Source organism: Octopus bimaculoides, chromosome 23 (genome assembly GCF_046866305.1).
Source record: "Octopus bimaculoides isolate indiv1 chromosome 23, ASM4686630v1, whole genome shotgun sequence".
In the NCBI taxonomy this organism is placed as follows: Eukaryota; Metazoa; Mollusca; class Cephalopoda; order Octopoda; family Octopodidae; genus Octopus; species Octopus bimaculoides.
In genome coordinates, this window is record NC_142950.1 from 20,784,274 (window position 1) to 20,802,260 (window position 17,987).

At 37.5% G+C, this 17,987-nt stretch overlaps 2 protein-coding genes across 3 annotated transcripts in view; one reads left to right on the forward strand and one right to left on the reverse strand.

Annotated features, from left to right (window-relative positions):
* Window positions 1-3,152: 3,152 nt before the first annotated feature.
* Window positions 3,153-3,716, reverse strand: LOC106883005 (uncharacterized). Its single transcript, XM_014933864.1, has one exon. The coding sequence runs from the start codon at window positions 3,714-3,716 to the stop codon at window positions 3,153-3,155; it is 564 nt and encodes a 187-aa protein (XP_014789350.1).
* Window positions 3,717-16,231: 12,515 nt separating this feature from the next.
* The window catches only part of LOC106883004 (deubiquitinase MYSM1), a 31,854-nt gene continuing 30,098 nt past the window's right edge, over window positions 16,232-17,987 (forward strand). The window contains exon 1 of one of the 2 annotated variants that reach the window (XM_089340576.1): window positions 16,232-16,381. Coding sequence is in view for 1 of the 2 variants with exons in the window: in XM_089340575.1 (XP_089196701.1) it covers window positions 16,249-16,301 (53 nt within the window). In the remaining variant the exon portion in view is untranslated. The remainder of the gene's footprint in view (window positions 16,382-17,987) is intronic. The other variant, XM_089340575.1, reaches the window with a different exon arrangement.

Genomic DNA, 17,987 nt, shown 5'->3' on the forward strand with positions numbered 1-17,987 from the left:
TCTGCAACAAAAAGAACTTATATAATGGTTTCTGGTTTTGACACAATGCAAAAAAATTTAAGGGGTAGCTGTAAGACAATGCCACTGATTTTGGGGGAATAAGAGGCAAAGTTGATCTCAGTAGGATTTGAACTTGGAATGTAAAGAGTCAGGAGTAATACTGTAAAGTATTTTGTTCAACATTCTAAACATATATAATGGAGGTAACAACATATATATATAACAGCGGCAACAACAATCTTAACTATAAATACAACAACAATGCTGTGACAATGGCCTCTGCTCCTCAGAGATAGCCAGATCCATGCCACTTTCACTTGGATTGCTTGACAAGTTAGAAATAGTAGCCAAATTTCCACCAAATATCATCAAAAACAAAAGGACACATTGGATAATGTAGTCCAAGATATACGTTTTTTGGGGGGGAAGCCAGACGGGATGGTCATAGCTGGAATGCTTTCAATGTTTGATTTGTTTGATCAAGTCTGATGTGGGTCTAAACAAAAGCAAGAAAATCAACTATCACTCCAACAACTACAGTAACTACTACTACTACTACTACTACTACTACTACTACTACTACTTCTACTACTACTACTACTACTACTACTACTACTACTACTACTTCTACTACTACTTCTACTACTACTACTACTACTACTACTACTACTACTACTACTACTTCTACTACTACTACTACTTCTACTACTACTACTACTACTACTACTACTGCTGCTACTGCTACTGCTACTACTACTACTACTATGACAAAAGCAGCAACAGCAGCTGAACCACAACAGCTATAACAACAAAAACAACATCACAACAAGTGAGATAAATTCAACCAACTCTACAGCCACCACCAACAATAACAACAACAACTTCACCAAAATCACCAACAAATACCATCATTATCACTATTATTACTACCATTCCAAACATTATCACCAGAACACCATCAATTCAATTACCTCTGCAACTACCAACACCATTTTAACACCAACAGCAACATCTTCAATAGCATTTCACTTGCTTAATTCCACCACCACCACCACCACAAACACCACCACCACAAACACCACCACCACCACCACCAGACTAAATGTCCGTCAATAAAATCTTACTGTCTTATAAAGATGGTAATTCCATCTGCTTCAAGACCAAAATCTTGACACAGTATAACCTATAATATAGTTTAATAAGGATGGAACTGGCTGGTGATTTGGTCTTGAAGCTGTTCAAACCGATGGTGGTGGTGGTGGTGGTGGTTGTGGTGGTGGTGGTGGTGGTATTGATGGCGGTAATGGTGATGATGATGATGGCTTTCATAGTTACTGAATTAATGGCGTGCATTTTAAATGAAACAGCAGCATATCATTTAGAAAGATAAGTCCAGGCTTTAGAGTTAAATGATGTCTACAGTGGAAGAATTATAAGAAATGGAGATCAAAAACAAACAACAACAAAGAAAGCAGAAACAAAACTGATTTCATACGGAGCAATGATAATATTAAAGACATATAAAGCATCTATTTATTTAGGCTTATTTCTATATTCCATGGTAAAGTCACTGTTATTAATCTGAGAGAGTGGGTGGGGGTAAATAGAAGATGAAAGAAAGACAGACAGAATAAATAGACAGACAGACAGACAAACAGATAAATAGATAGATAGAGAGAAAGGAGGAAGGAAGGAAGGAAGGAAGGAAAAGAGGGAAGTAACATGAAAGAAGGAATGTAAGTAAAATGTGTGAATGAAAAAAGAATGAAGGATGAAAGAGTGGAAGACAAGAAGAAAGAAAATAATGAAAGGAAGGAAAAAAGGAAGAAAGTTTCTGCCTACCAAATCCATTCATTGATCGATTTCATGCTATAGTAGAAGACACTTGTCCAAGATAGCATGCAATGGGACTGAGCCTGAGACTACATGGTTGGGAAACAAACTTCTTGACCCCCCCCCCACACACACACACACCTCAAATTTTGATAAGTGCCAAGCATGAAGCCCTTGGTCCTTGATTTCACTTTGTAACTTATGCAAATTAAAATAAGAAAAGAATCTTATACATATGTAGATAAGGCCTATACTATTATATTTTACAAAGGATATTCCTTAATTCTTCCTCTCTGAAGATGAAATAGTTGGCTTATATGAAATTCTTTGCTAGAAAGAATCACTAAAATGAGTCTTTGTTGATGCAATGTGAAGTCTTGTATTACTCTTGAGCCTGGCGAAAGTTTTGCACTTTCTATTACATAATGCACAACTATGCTGGCTGGCAGAAGGAACAGGTGCCACAGTATGAACTCTTTTGACATGCCTTTTCAATCTTCCAACTGAGAGGCACACCTTTCCACTTGTTGCATATGTTCTGTTGTAAACAATAGCCATATCACAGTTTACCATGGATCAATTCCTGTGAGTTCTCTGATGGCTGACCAGGCCTGCACAACTCAAGCATCTCCTCCCACAAACCACACACACAAAAAGCAATTCTCCCTTATTCTCCACAGGTTCATTCCTTCTAAGCCTTCTTCTAATCTTCTTGTGCTTCATTGTCTCTCTTTCAAACCTTGAACAACCACTGTGCACTCTCTTCCTCCATCCATCTCAGTCTTGTGCCTCTCTCTCTCTCAATCAACAACTGAAACACTTGTCTGTGTCAGAGCAATTCTGAGGCAGTCCTTGAACCTCTATTTTGGGTTTATGTGCTGATCTCCTGCCATCTTCCAGCTCACCATACAAAAGTTGCTTAGGAAGTCTTTCACCATTCATTCTTACCAGATGTCCACCCCACCTCAAGTGACTTTGCAGAATCATTAATTCTATACTTCTACTACAACTTCTCTCAAGTACCTCCACATCACTGATGGTCATTTTCCAATTTATCTCAAGAATTTTCCTAAGACAATATTGATGATATCGTTTCAAATACCTTAAATGCCTACGATAAACAACCCACATCTCACATTCATATAGCAAAGATGGCAGGACACGTGCTATCAACCCTAATTTTAATTTAGGAAGATATACTATGGTGTGATCAGACATGCCTGTCAAACCTACCAAAGGCACTCCTAGCCTTGCTGATTCTATGTGAAATTTCATCATCAAGACCAGCGGTGTCAAAAGTACTTTCCAAATAAATGAATTTAATTACAACTTCTAACTTTTGACCATTCCTTCACAGTTATAGAAGGTTCCACATAAAGTTTAGAGGCAGGCTGGTATGTTAGAACAGTTTTTTTCAAGTTCATTGAAAGGCTCAATGCTGTACATGCTGCAGAAATCATATTCATCATGTGTTGCATATCTTCTTGGGAATGTGCTAACAGGTCACAATCATCTGCATACAAGAACTCAATGGTGGAAGAATGAAGAACTTTCGTTTTGGCACAAAGTCTTTTGAGTTTGTAAAGGTTTCCTGCTGTCCTATATTTTATATAGACTCCTTCAGTGCAATCATCAAAAACTATTTGAAAGATTATTGTAAGATACAGAGCAAACAATGTAGGAGCAGGAATATCACCTTGTTTTACACTATTTTCTACAGAAATTGGATCTGACAAGGTACCTCCAATATTGACTCTCACTTCCATCTTGTCATGTAATTGTCTAAGAATTCTCACAAATTTTTCAGGGCAGCCTAGCTTTTGCAGGATCTTCCAAAATGCAACTCTATTTATAGAATCAATAAAAACCTGATGTAAATCCATATCCTGACAGTTTCAGAAGACACCACCAATACAACGCACTATTGCTCGCATCAGAGATAAATTTGAAGCATACAGAACTGTTCAGAACGTTACTAAGCAATGCTCTGGAAGACCACAAACATCTACCAGCCCCAATAGACACAACCAATTAATGGAAACCCTTTCCCGATCCCCAAAGAAATATGTAAGACAATTGAGTCATGAGATAGGAATCCCAAAATTGAGTGTTCATCGGATGTTGAAACGAGCTCATTGGAAAAGTTATGTTCCAACATTAATGTAAGCCCTCAATGAAGATGATCCTGATCGGAGAGTTCAATTTTGTGAATAGTATCTGAACAAATTCGCAGAGGATGCAACGTTTCCAGAGAAAATCTTATGGAGCGATGAGGCCACCTTCAAGTTAAATGGTTCATTCAACCGACATAATTTCACATACTGGGCTTGTGAAAATCCACATTTTACTATGGAACACCATCTGAACTTACCAGGCGTTACAGTGAGGTGTGGGATATCAACATTGGGTATCGTTGGACCATTTTTTTTTTTACCAAACTGTCTGTGGCCCAGTTTACTTAAACTTACTGATGGAAAATGTTGGTCCACGAATTGAAGAGATGTTTGGGGAGGAGGAGATTTACTTCTAGCAAGATGGAGCTCCTCCTCACTACCATCGTGATGTACGGGCTTACCTCGATGCAACAAATCCAAACAAATGGATCAGGAGGAGAGATAGCATTAGATTTCCTGCACGTTCCCCAGACCTCACGCCAATGGATTTTGTTTATGGGGACATCTCAAAGATAAGGTTTACGCTGCAAAACCAGTGACAATTGATGATTTGAAAAATGAAATTCGAATACAATGTCTTGCAATTCCAAATGAAATGTTTGGCAATGTTGTCGAATCCATTGTTGGACGTTATCCACTTTGTTTGGAAAATGAAGGAAGGCAGTTTGAACTTTTGCGAACACGCAGGAATGAGTGAGAACATTAAATAATTCTAAATGACAATAAATAATCATTTCTACAACAATTTATTTTCCTGAATTTAATTTAACTTTTCAGGATTGTATGTATATCAATAAACATCTACTTGAACACAAAATGCATGAGTACTGGGAAGTTAAAGGGTGAGTACATCTTTTTGGGACACACTGTATATATAAACACAAAAAAATCAATGAGAGGATGTTGTACATGTAAAGTATTAGCAGACGCTCGCTTTTGGTTGTGTATTAAATCGATATTTATCTCTCACTGGATGGAGTATGTTTTTTGTTGATTCTACTATTATTCTTTCTAATTAAGGGCCTCTCGCTCAGGAAGAAAGGTAGACTGTATGATGCATGTGTGCAAACTGCCATGCTACACAGCAGTGAAACATGGGCCATGACTATTGAGGACAAGCATAGGCCTGAAAGAAATGAAGCTAATATGATCCGTTGGATGTGTAATGTCAGTGTGCATACATGACAGAGTGTAAGCGCCCTGAGAGAAAAGTTGAGCATAAGAAGCATCAAATGTGGTGTGCAAGAGAGAAGACTGAGCTGGTATGGTCATGTGTTACCTATAGATGAGGACAGCTGTGTGAGAAAGTACCACTCCCTAATTGTGGAAGGAAACTGTGGAAGAGGTGGACCCAGGAAGACATGGGATGAGGTGGTGAAGCATGACCTTCATACATTGGGCCTCATAGAGGCAATGGCAGGAGACTGAGACCTTTGGAGATGTGCTGTGATTGAGAAGACCTGGCAACTAAAGTGAGATTGCAGCCATGCATGTCTGGCCCAGTTAAGAGTACCCTGATGCGTCAGGCGACATGATATGCTTGAGAAAACCTGTTCCATCAAGTAAAACCAATATCGTGGCTGTAGCCAGTGCCCCCCGACTGGCTCCCATGCCAGTGGCACATAAAAAGCACCATCCAATGTGGCTGATGCCGGTACCCACTGACTGACCCCTGTGCTGGTGGCACGTAAAAAAGCACTATCTGAACGTGATCGATGCCAGGTCCGCCTGACTGGCTCCTGTGCTGGCGGCATGTAAAAAGCACCCACCACACTCTCAGAGTGGTTAGCATTAGGAAGGGTGTCCAGCTGTAGAAACATTGCCAGATCAGATTGGAGCCTGGCGTAGCAGCTGGCTCTCCAGACTTCAGTCAAACCGTCTAACTCATGCCAGCATGGAAAATGGACGTTAAACGATGATAATAATGATGAAGATAATGTACTTCTTTAAGTATAATAAGCATTTCTATCCAATCAACCAAACATATTGAGTTTTATCAAAGAGTGTTTGTGCTCTGCAAAATATATCTAAATGTACTTTACATTACTTACATTATCAAATATGTGTGTGTGTGTGTGTGAGAAAAAGAGAGAGACAGTTGTGTGTAAGCATCTAAATATGTATGTATGAATTAATATATATATATATAATTTATATAAACGATGATGATATGTATATATATATATATATATATATATATATACACACACACACATATATACACACATACATATATACATACACACACACACCTATATGCATACAACACATACACACATGTACATATGTATGGATGTGTGTATGCATATTTCTTTGTTTATTAACATAAAAAGAAAAATCAATAGCCTTCATCATTGTGAGTAAAGCCACCTAAACTGTCTTAGCATATATTATTATATTTGCACAGTTGTCAAAGATGTCAGAATCTCAGGAATTGCAATGCAAAACTTAATTGGTTCCATATTGATCATTCATTTATTGATCAGTCACCATTGTATTAAAGATATTCAAATATCTTTTATGATATTGCTCCTCTTTTCTGTTTCAGTCTTTCATCTTATCTATGTTATGAACTTGATAATACTTAAACTTCAATTACTAACTGTTATACTTCACTTATGCTTGTACTGCACTTACAAACACTTACATTTCTCTGACACCTACACTTCACTTACTAACACTTACATTCCACTTACTAACACTTACACTTCACTTACTAACACTTACACTTCACTTACTAATACTTATACTTCACACACTTGCACTTTGCTCATAATGCTTATGTTTTACTTGCTTACTGTAATGCTTCACTTACTAACTTGTATTTCACTTAGAAGTACACTTCATTTAATATCACTTATACTTCACTTTCCCACACTTAAGTATCACTTAGTTAATACACTTCTTTTATTGACATTTATTCTTCAGTTACTCGGATATACACTTCACTTGTTTGCTAACACTTATGCACCACTTACTAACACATATACTACATTTACTCTTTTCTCATTAACATACTCCAGTGGCTTAACACTTAACACTCCATTTGCTAACACTTGCAAAAACTTACACTTCACTGACTTCATTTATGCATTAGCTAATAAAGTATAAGTGTTAATATCACACTTCACTTGCTAACACTTTTGTATTACTGGCTAACATGTACTTCATTTTAAAAACAAAAACGTTGTGCTGCCTTTTGCATAACTGTCAGAAGAACCCCCATATATTCAACAGGTTCAAAAGAGCAGATACCATTGTAGTAACATAAAATGGAGTTAGCAGAAGGGCTTAGCAGGACAGTTTGGAATAGCAAGGGAGCCAGTGCTTATTAGGTCTGATTTACTTTTTTGGATATGTTTCAGATTGCTTTACTGGCAAGGCCAACCCTGATTAAATAGATCTTTATTTGAAAGCAATCCAGCCATAACCATACTGCTTTTTCTTTTTTTTTATATTCAGACAACTCCTAAGACTGTATTTTCCAATATGATTTTCCTTTACTCAAAAGAAAAATTTGGCTAGTATCTTAGGCAGTGGGTATGTATTAAATGCAAATGAGAGAGACACTACATGGTAGTTTGACCTAATAAAAAGAGTAGCCAAATCTTCCTCAAATCTCAGGCTACAATCACTGGTACCAGCACCACCACAACCATCATCATTATCATTTAATATCTACTTTTTCCTGTACACATGGATCAGACAGGATTTTACTGAGGTAGATTTTCTATGGCCAGATGGTTTTCCTGTCTCCAATACTCATCTGTTTTCTCCTTATTCTGACATGATTTTCATGGAAAACTGTAAGCAGACAACATTGCTTGTATGGTGATGCTTTTCTTTTACTCTTTTACTTGTTTCAGTCATTTGACTGCGGCTATGCTGGAGCACCACCTTGAAGGGTTTGTAGTAACGCCGTGCGCATGCGTAGTCTCACGCATGCGTAGAATTAAGCCTAGCACAAATTGTACCGGTCTCTTTTGTTGAACTGCTAAATTATGGGGATGTAAACACATCACCACTGGTTATCAAGTAGTGATGGATGGGACAAACACAAACACACACACGTATAAATGAAGGGCTTCTTTCAGTTTCTGTCTACCAAAATCCACTTGTGAGGCTTTGGTCAGCCTGAGGCTATAGTAGAAGACACTTGCTCACGGTGCCACACAGTAGAACTGAACCTAGAATCATGTGGTTAGAAAGCAAGCTTCTTACTACACAGCTATGCCTGCGCCTATGCTTGTTTACAACAATCACTTGATATCAAGAGTTCATATATGCACACATATATACCCTTTAATTTTTTTATTCTCTTACAGGTTTCAGTTATTGGACTGCAGCCATGTTGGGGTACTGCCTTAAAGAGTTTAGGCAAACAAATTGACTCAGTACCTTCTTAGTGAGACAAGTACAAGAGAAACTCTTGGCTAAGAGTAAACCATTATACCTAGTGGTCACTGACGAAGTTCCACACTCTATAACCCGGTGGTTACCTAGGAAAACTTGGTGTGGATGAATGACTGGTGTTGACAATGTTTGCCATGTACGAAGTGTGAGTTAGCAGCTAGTTCAGAAAGGTATTCAGCATTCAGAGAGGTGTTCACCACAAGGGCTTGTTCATAGTGTCTGCCCGTTTTTTATAGTTGTCTATGCTATAAAAGGTCTCCATTCATGGTGACTGTACAGTGCAGGTAGAAGAAGAAGCTGACAAACTCCATGATATTGGGGCCAACATCAAGAAAAGGAGAGTTCAGGCCATCTCCAACATGCACCAGCTTGGTCTCCACCAAACTCACTTAAAAACTAAGCTTTGCAGATTCCTCTTGGTATAGGATCAGTGTGTCCCTGAGCTGGTTGATTAAGTTTCTGAATAGGGTGGTATTGTCTGCATACACCAGGCCTGGTAATCAGATAATCAATGACACAGTCAAAGAGGTCAGGTGCAACCATGCAACCCTCTCTGACCTTCCCGTTCACCCGCCTGCGACTCTTGGCACTGCTATAAAGTTATTGGAACAAGGTGGTGATTTTCAGAGATGTGCCAGTGAGCTTGAGAATTTTCCAGAGGGATATATGGTCAACCATGTTGAACGCTGCCTTGAGGCTGATGAAGGTGGTGTAGAGGTGGCAATCTTTGATGGGACTCCTGAGATCTTTCGATGAAACAAAGGACAGAAATATTGGTGGTAGATCGATTCAGCATAAGTCCAGCTTGTTGTGGATGGTGTCTGCTTCTAATGGCAGCAAGGGCATGGCTGAGGAGGATCCTGGTGAAAAGCTTGCCTGGCATGGAAAAGAGGCTGATGCTCCTGTGATTGCTGCAGACAAGTTTGTCACCCTTCCATTTCCAAATAGGGAGGATGATGCTTTAGGTCCAGTCATTTGGGAGCTGCTCTGACACTCATACATGGTTGAGGACACAAGTGAGCCATCTGGATCATATTTTCTCCACCCACCTTCAACATCTCCATGATGATAGCATGGATTCAAGGGGCTTTGCAGTTGCTGAGTTTCTTCAGGGCATCACTGACTTCATCAGGGGTGGCAGAATCAAGTGTCAGTTGTGGCTGTATCTGTAGTGATGGTTAGGCTGGGGTTGAATAGGACCTCCAAGATCAACCATACATGGTTGATCCCTTTGGTGCCACTGTTCTATCTCCTGGAAGATGAAATTCTGTATCTACATATTGGTCCTCTCCATTCTTCTTTATGGAGCAGAAATATGGCCCCTTACAAAGGCCTTGGCAAAGAGGATGGATGGCTTCAATAGCAGAGCCCAGAGAACCATTGAGAACATTTCCAACAAAGAACTGTATGGGCACACACATCAGCCTGCAGCCTCCCACCTCATTGCTATCTGCCACATGCGCTGATGTGGACATATCCTCTACCACCAGATCTTCCTACTAGGGCCTTACTCTCATTGGACACAGCTGCTGTGGGCTGGAAGAGGCCCCATAGTAGGCCCTGCACCAGATGATTGGACATGATTAAGAAAGACCTCCAGTGGCTCAACGTCATCTTAGAGGATGCAGAGGGGCTGGCACAAGACTGCCAGTGATGGAGAGCACTAGTGGACCGGGTCAGCTCTTTGCACAATAATGCCTGTGGGACCACTAACTTGGAATGATCCTAGCCCCATCAAGCAAGAGCATGTAGTGAAAGTGAAGTGAATGCCATAACAGAGGCATTCAAAGACTAGCTATACATGGGAACTCCTGTACGCGGCCACTGACCCAATTCTTATAGCTGGATCAGTGAAAGAATTAAGACAAAAATCTTAAACATAGAAGCAGCGCCTAGAATCATATGAACCTAGCAAAAACAAAAATCTTTATTTATTTGTAAAAATGCAGAACTTCATTGCCATCTTTGAAGTGACCAAGCTAGATATGCAGATAAAACGAAAGGCTGAAATTCTATACCATCTACCCAATGTAATGTAGGGTGAACAAGAGTTACATTTGGATCACAGACAGTCTGAAGAGAACTACATATGTAGCAGATGCACATAAATAGTTAGCAATAAGAGCAACTACGAAGTGAATTCTTTTAAATAACCAGAAGCCCCTTGGGAAGTAGGTGACAGCTTTGGTTCCCAAGATAACTTAATTCTTTTGTAACCATTTGAAATACACTGCTTTTGTTTCAATTAATTTTTTAAAATAATGAAGAATTTAGAAAAATAGCTTTGTCATTATTAAGCTGGTGTTTGGAACATAAATTGACATGAAATCTTAATGAAATGTTTTTAAGTTAGATAGTTTTAAATTAGGAAGCTTGTATCATAGATCTAGGAGTGGGGTGGTTTTCTCAGACAGGTTAGTATCAAAAAGGTTACATAGTAAAGAAGTATTCACCCCCAACCAAAGCAATCAGTACAGGATGGAAAATATTCAGGAAGTTACTACCTCTTCTGACAAGAAAGGGATTCTCTATTCACGTGAAGGGCATATTGGATGATGTTTGCGTTCTATGATCCTGAATTAATTGTCTCGGAGGGATTAATTGGGGTTAAAAAGCTTTGATTATAAGCCGTAAAAAGCAACATCTAGAGGAACCAATATGAGAGTTATGTCCCATTAATATCATCGATAAGACTCCATAGGTTATGTCCCCTGTTATTTCCCAACTTCTATCCCTATGATTAATTTCTTTTTCTTTTTGTATGTATTTCCAGAAAAAATTAAGTAATATAAAAATATTTATGTATCCAAAGACACCAGGAAATAAGTTTTCAGATTTTAAGTGAACAGCGTATAATAGTATAGTATCTAGGATATTAGTTGTTATCTTTCTGTAAAGTTTACTTGTTGATTATATTTTTCTTGAAAATAAATGAATAAATAAGTCCGCATTATCGATTTAATGTCCAATTTTCCATGCTTGCATAGTAGGGTGGAGAGAACAAGATTTTTTTATCACCAAGATGTGTCAAGAATCACAAATTGGTTTACACAATTTTATTTTAATGCATGTGTAATCTAGACCTTATGTAACACATATTTTCGGTGACCTAGTATTAAAAATAATAAAGAAAACAAAGTTGAAGGGTCTATTTATTTCACATAATTTCAAGTGTGTTGTAGAGCCTGAAGATATAAATTTTAGAGATTGAGATTTTAACACTCTTGTTTTTAAAGGATTTTGCAAAACAAAATCGATTCATAACAATGAATGTAAAAAATAAAATGAGGAATGACAAACTTGTTATAAATTGGTTCTTTGCTCATTATTCAAAATTTTAAGTGAACTGCTGAGCCTGAAGATGTAAATCTAAGAACTTTAGATTTTATCACAGTTGTTTTTAAAGAATTTCACAATAAAAAATATATTTTGGAAACATATTTTGAAAATCTGTGTAAAAATTACCTTTTTTGCTCCACCCTAGGTTGGACGCAGTATACTGAGGTAGGTCTTCTATGGCTGGATGCCCTTCCTGTCTCCAACACTTACCTGTTTCCAAGCAAGGTAATATTTCTCTCCGTGGCTAGACAAGTTTTAGCAGAATAGTGGAAATAGATGACAATAATCACACAATGTTAAGACAGATGGATGAACACATGCACACACAAATATACACAGTAACTGTTCCATCTTCATAATTGATTTCTAAGCATCCTCTTCTCAATGGCATTTCTTCCCTTCCATATATGACTATTCAGTCTCACTTCAGATCTGTGTAGTTTGAAAAGTAGGTGACAGACGTAAGTTGTGACTTCCAGTGGATCCCTTTGTGACATAATAATCTCTGTGAACCACCATATGTTTCCTCAGACACAAAATTGATTTGCAAGCCCTTTCATATGTCGAATCACACAGTCTAGGAAGAAGAACATTACATACAAGTAATCTTTCATGGGACATCAGATGGTTCACATACCCAGTCTTGGAAAGGAGTACACAGCAGACATTTCACACCTCCAACATTTTATGTATTCATGGAGGTTCTAATGACAGCTGCTCTGAAGCCAGTGCTTTATGCATTTGTATTCAAGGTGACCCTCTTCAAAAGTTTTACAACCTTCCCTTATACACTTCTCATATAGTGATAATTACAACAACTGAGATAGTGCTGTAGTTAGAAGAGTGCTGGAAGAATGGATGATAAAATGATGAATTGTAGGGATGGATTGAATGTGACTTGAAAGACAAAATGATATGCTTTTAGGGCCTCATTTTTTTGCAGTCTTCTCAAGCACTGCGAATCACCAGTCATCTCTTCCATAAGACTCAATATCCTGAGGTTGGTCATTACTTCATCTTCCCATGTCTCACCCACATTTAATGACTAGCATGTCATTATGGAGCTGTCCACATCCTTAACTGTACAAGTGCCATCTTTGTCCTTGCACACTACATTTGATGCCTCTTATATCTAGTTTTTTACCTTAATACTTTGCACTTTGTCATATATGCACACATCCAGCAGAGGATGCTAGCCTTATTCCATTTATATAGTGTAGCTGGGACAGCAAAAGTAAAATTGCTGTACTTTATGACAAACTTCAAACAGAGAATAAAACTACTCTTCACCAGAATCAAAAAATTTTGTTACACAAACCTAAACACTTATGCAACCCAACATCTGGCCAGTGTCTGCTCACTCCCTGAATTCTTTACACGCATATATTGTGTGAAACAAATTATATAGTCGAGTAAGTATATAGCTGGTTATGACCAGGCAGAAGTTACCATTGGTTTCCAGTTTATTATTGTACTCAGCGATTCAAGTGACTAATGGAGGTACCTCCATTAATAAAGAGGTTATGTCCCACTGGCCATCAGGTTTGCTGAGTCGCCTGTGTTGCCAAGTGCAATAATAGACACAAAACCAATAGTAACTTTCTGACTGGCCATAAGCAATGATATGCTACTTGACTACATAATATATAACTACTAAAAAAACAAAATCTTTTAGAGTGTGCTTTCTTTTTGGAATTATAGACAAGTAACTGATATATATATATATCTTGGACTTCTTGTAGTTTCTGTATACCAAATCCACTCACAAGGTTTTGGTTGCTCTAGCTCTATAGTAGAAGACACTTGCCAAAGATGCTATGCAGAGCTGAACTGAGACTGTGTGGTGTGGTTTGGGAAGAAAACTTCTTAACCATACATCCACATACCAAAACATATGACTGGAGTGAGCTATTCTTTTTATTACACACCTGTAGCATACACTCAAGTGGAATTCCTCACTCCCCTTTATCATATATATGTGCATTCGAATATAGCTGGTAACAGCAAGCCTTTGGCCACTATTTGGATCCTGTTGTATTCACTATTCTGATTGGTTGGTATTGGCGCAATTTGCCTCTTATTCTGTCATGCCAATCTGCAACGTATAACCAATTGGAGCCCTAAATTAAAATCATGAGATAGCTTGTTCTCAACCCAGTTTTGAGCCTACAGCTCCTTATAAAAACCCAGCTTTTCCTTGTCTTGATGTCCTTAGTTTCAGACCTTTTAAGGTCTAGCCACTGACCACACAAGACACAGTCAGTTCCAGCAACAACACAACAGTAACCACATTGAGACTTACCAACTTCATTCAACAGTATTACAGCAATCCCTTTCTTTGTCACCACTATTATCTTCTTAATGTCATCAACATCATCTCGCTACATACACAGCTCAACAAGCAGCTTGCTCAGGTTCCAACACTGCACTGTTCGTGAATTACTTCACCATGGATCAACAACGAATATACAACCGGTGAGAACTCCTGTACCAAGTGACCCAGGCAGCTGCATTAGTCACAACTTTGTACGACATGTACTGCAACCGGCTCCGCATCATGGCCACAACTTCTTGATGCAGTATTTCAATTACTATGTACAATTGACTACAAGCTGGTATTCTCATTCTTGTGTCTATGAACATTTAACTTCTCATTGTAGACTCTTTCACTGTCTACTTCATTGCTATTCTTATATGTACTTAACATACATCCATCCATGCTTATACACACATACACTTAGTTCTTGTGACGGTCTATCTATTATTCTGTATACATGACGCACACACAGACATACATGTTAACATATCAATAAATCTTCTCAAACATTCTACTTGGTTGTTTCTTTCTCTTTTTCCCACTGGCACATATATGTATTATTCATTTTATATTTATTGTAGCAACTGTGTGATGTACTAAGGAGACTCATTCTTGTTACATAGCATCACGGTCATTACACACCTATTTACAATTGTTTCCTCTAAATTCACTCTCTCCAATCTTGCCATACAATGCAATAATGCAAATATTGGCAAAAGTAATTGTCAATTATACAGCTATTGATTATTTTCCAGGTGCCATTGAAATGACACATGCTGAATTAGCCTCATTAGAATAACGTATCTAGGTTCAATACTCCAATCAATACACATGCACATGTTCACTCATTCATACAAATATAATCATTGCCTCAGCTCCCAAATTGACAGCTGTTGGTGCATCAAGTAAAAATTCTCATGCTATCCCTTCTAGTTCCTCACATTTTGAGTTAAAATCCTGCTGAGATCAAAATTGTCTCTTGTCTTTCCAGAGTTGATAAATACAATATTAGTATACAATCCAGTACTGGGGTGAATTCCTTCGTTTTAGGATAAAGAAAAAAATGAAAGGGTAAATATTAACATTATTTCTCAAATTTTAGGTGGACAAAAGAATGCCTATTTGTTTTTTTCCTTTTTACTATTTACTCCCTTTCTCACTGTACATACTATTGTTGTTCAATCCTGAGTCAGATCTATAATCGGACATTTCAACGATCACTGTGATCATTTTGTGCGCGCGCGTTCGTGCTAAGAACTACATTATCTAATGTGCCATTTTTCTATTTTTCTTAAGACACTAATGTATAATTTTAGAGAGTGAGATTTGGCTGCTATTTCTAGCATGTTAAACAACCGTTTGCAGACGCCTTCATTTGGCATACATAGGTATTTAGATTTTGTCCTCAATTCATTGGAAGTCGATAAAAAACAACTAACAAATAATATACCAATAAACCAACAATAAATCCATTAACAAAAAAAAAGGTTTAACTAACGACGCTATTGTTCACCAATTGTCACGCAAGATAACTAAGCAAATAGTTGAGGGGAGATAATATAATCGACATCACCCGAAATATGTGGCTTTGTGTTTATACTGGGAGGCAATCCCATCGAGGTGTTTTGGTGGTGGTGGTGGTGGTGGTGGGACGATAAGGCAAAATCCCAGACAAATACTGGATCGATATAATCGATAACAGACCTTGTTAAAATGCATTACAGTACCAGATCAAATATCCGGCAAGTTTGGGACCGGAAGTGGCCTGGATTTCTGGTTGTTCCGGTTTTCTGGAGACAGTCTAAATATATACTTAAAATATAAGCATAAACTATGAAGTGCTAAATTGTATTTAACCGATTGAAATCAATACACTTCTAAAGCAGGGTTTGTTTGATACATATTAATCCACTTAAAATATATTATAATGTACCATGTATACAATATAAAGAACATGATTTTATTTAACAGACACAAGAGTATATTGATCCACTTAGAAAAGTGACCAATTGCAAAAGCAGAGTCTGGTTACCCAATACAGGGACGGTATATTACACGGTATTGGACTGTTTGCCGGATTTCTGGAAGCCGGATAAGAAGTCCGGCACTGCATTTGTTTTGTAATCCATAGTGAAACTCTCCTCGCTGGGGAGGTAGAAACAGTGTTACAAAATGGCAGACGATGTGGAAATCGACGTCGAGGGAGATTTTGACTTCAAACTCGAGTGAGTAATTTCTATTTAGAATATGTCTTTGGAGACTAATTTTTTCATATTTGATGTCCTACAGTCGAAAGATAGTTACTGTAAGTTACTAAAGCCTCTTACTTTATTTCTGTTGGCTTCCAGTTTCTTCCATTCAACTGTAAACTGAGATTTGGCAGGTGTCCGTTCAACTTCAAAACATCAAATCAAAGTTTTAATTATTATATTTGATAATACGATTTTAATTACAAAACATTCTTTGTTATCATGGATTTATATCTAATAGCTATCTTTTTCGTTATTCAATTTGTTAATTCGAAAATCGAATTTGTTTTCTCCTCGGTATTTCATAACTGCATCATAAAAACAAAAATAAAAGAATTAAAGAAATTTTAAGTATCTTCAGTCGGGCTTTATTTTGTATTTAGTTTGTTCGGTTCTTTGAATTATAATCCTGATTTAACTTTTTATCATTCTGGTGCCAAGTAAAATAAGAATTTGTAATATCCTCTTGAAGATATCGGTGTAGTCGATTATAATGTTTAATCTAAAAATGAAATAAAAATATGCTTTGGCGATTGTCAAATGAAATCTGTTGCGTCACGTAAGACCAGATAATTGGATGGATTTTGCTTGTGTCGTCCCGTTACTCCAAAAATATCTGTAAATTATCCTCTCTCCCTCTTTCTCTTTCTCTCTTGTTTATATACTAGGAGCACGCATTAATCGTGTGTCTAAGCAACCTCCGATATCAATATTTTGAAATTTGAATTTTTGTTTATTTTTTTGTTCTCTAATTTTCGAGTAGTTAGTGGGTGCATGTAAAGGGAATAACTGTCCATTACTCAGTTTTTATTCTTTGGCACTTATTTTAAATAAAATCCTTTCTCGTCCACTCCCCCAAATACTCGGATTCTTTACGAAAGACGAACAACGTTCTCGATTCGACAAGAAATTAAATTTAATATTTATTTTGGTTTATGGTTACTAGTATAGATAAAGATGTTATAGTTTACCTCCAAGTCAACCCTAGTCTAGTAGATTTTTGCTCGAAAGCATTTCAGCTGCGATCCTCTTGTCTGTCTTTCTGTGTGTGTGTGTGTGATACAGGACTGCATTATTTAATTTGTATTGCCTTTTTTGTACGGTGTGAGAAAGAATCAGCTGCTGTTTCTATAGATTAGAATTTTTTCCCCCTTTTTTAAAAAATATATTATTTCACCTGTCTCGTGAGATGGACGCAAATAGTATAAATTTACCAGGAAAAGGGTACGAAATTTGCTGAGAGGAGATGCCAAAGTGTAAAAAATTAAATTTGTTTGACTAAGGTTGCTAAGTGAAAGCTATTTTGAACATCCATCAATCGGAGTTTAGAGGCAGGTGTAATAGTAAAAATCTATCTTTTTTTGTTTTTAAAGGTGGATGATATGAGAAAGATTCTAGCAGATCACCTAGAAGCTCTATATTTAACATGAAATGAAGGAGTAACCTGAGAGTTAGTTGAGTTTGAGATGGAATTTTGATTCCAGTTTGTATCATTCCATTACACTTTTGTTATTCTTTCTCATTAGGCCAAAGACGTTTTTTGTTATCGTGGAGGGAGATGTCCTGTTTCCCCTCTTGTATCAGATCTCCAGTTAGTTTAACATGATCAGCCAGCATTGTACTATCACAATGCTCAACATTTTTTGAGGAAGGTGATAACAA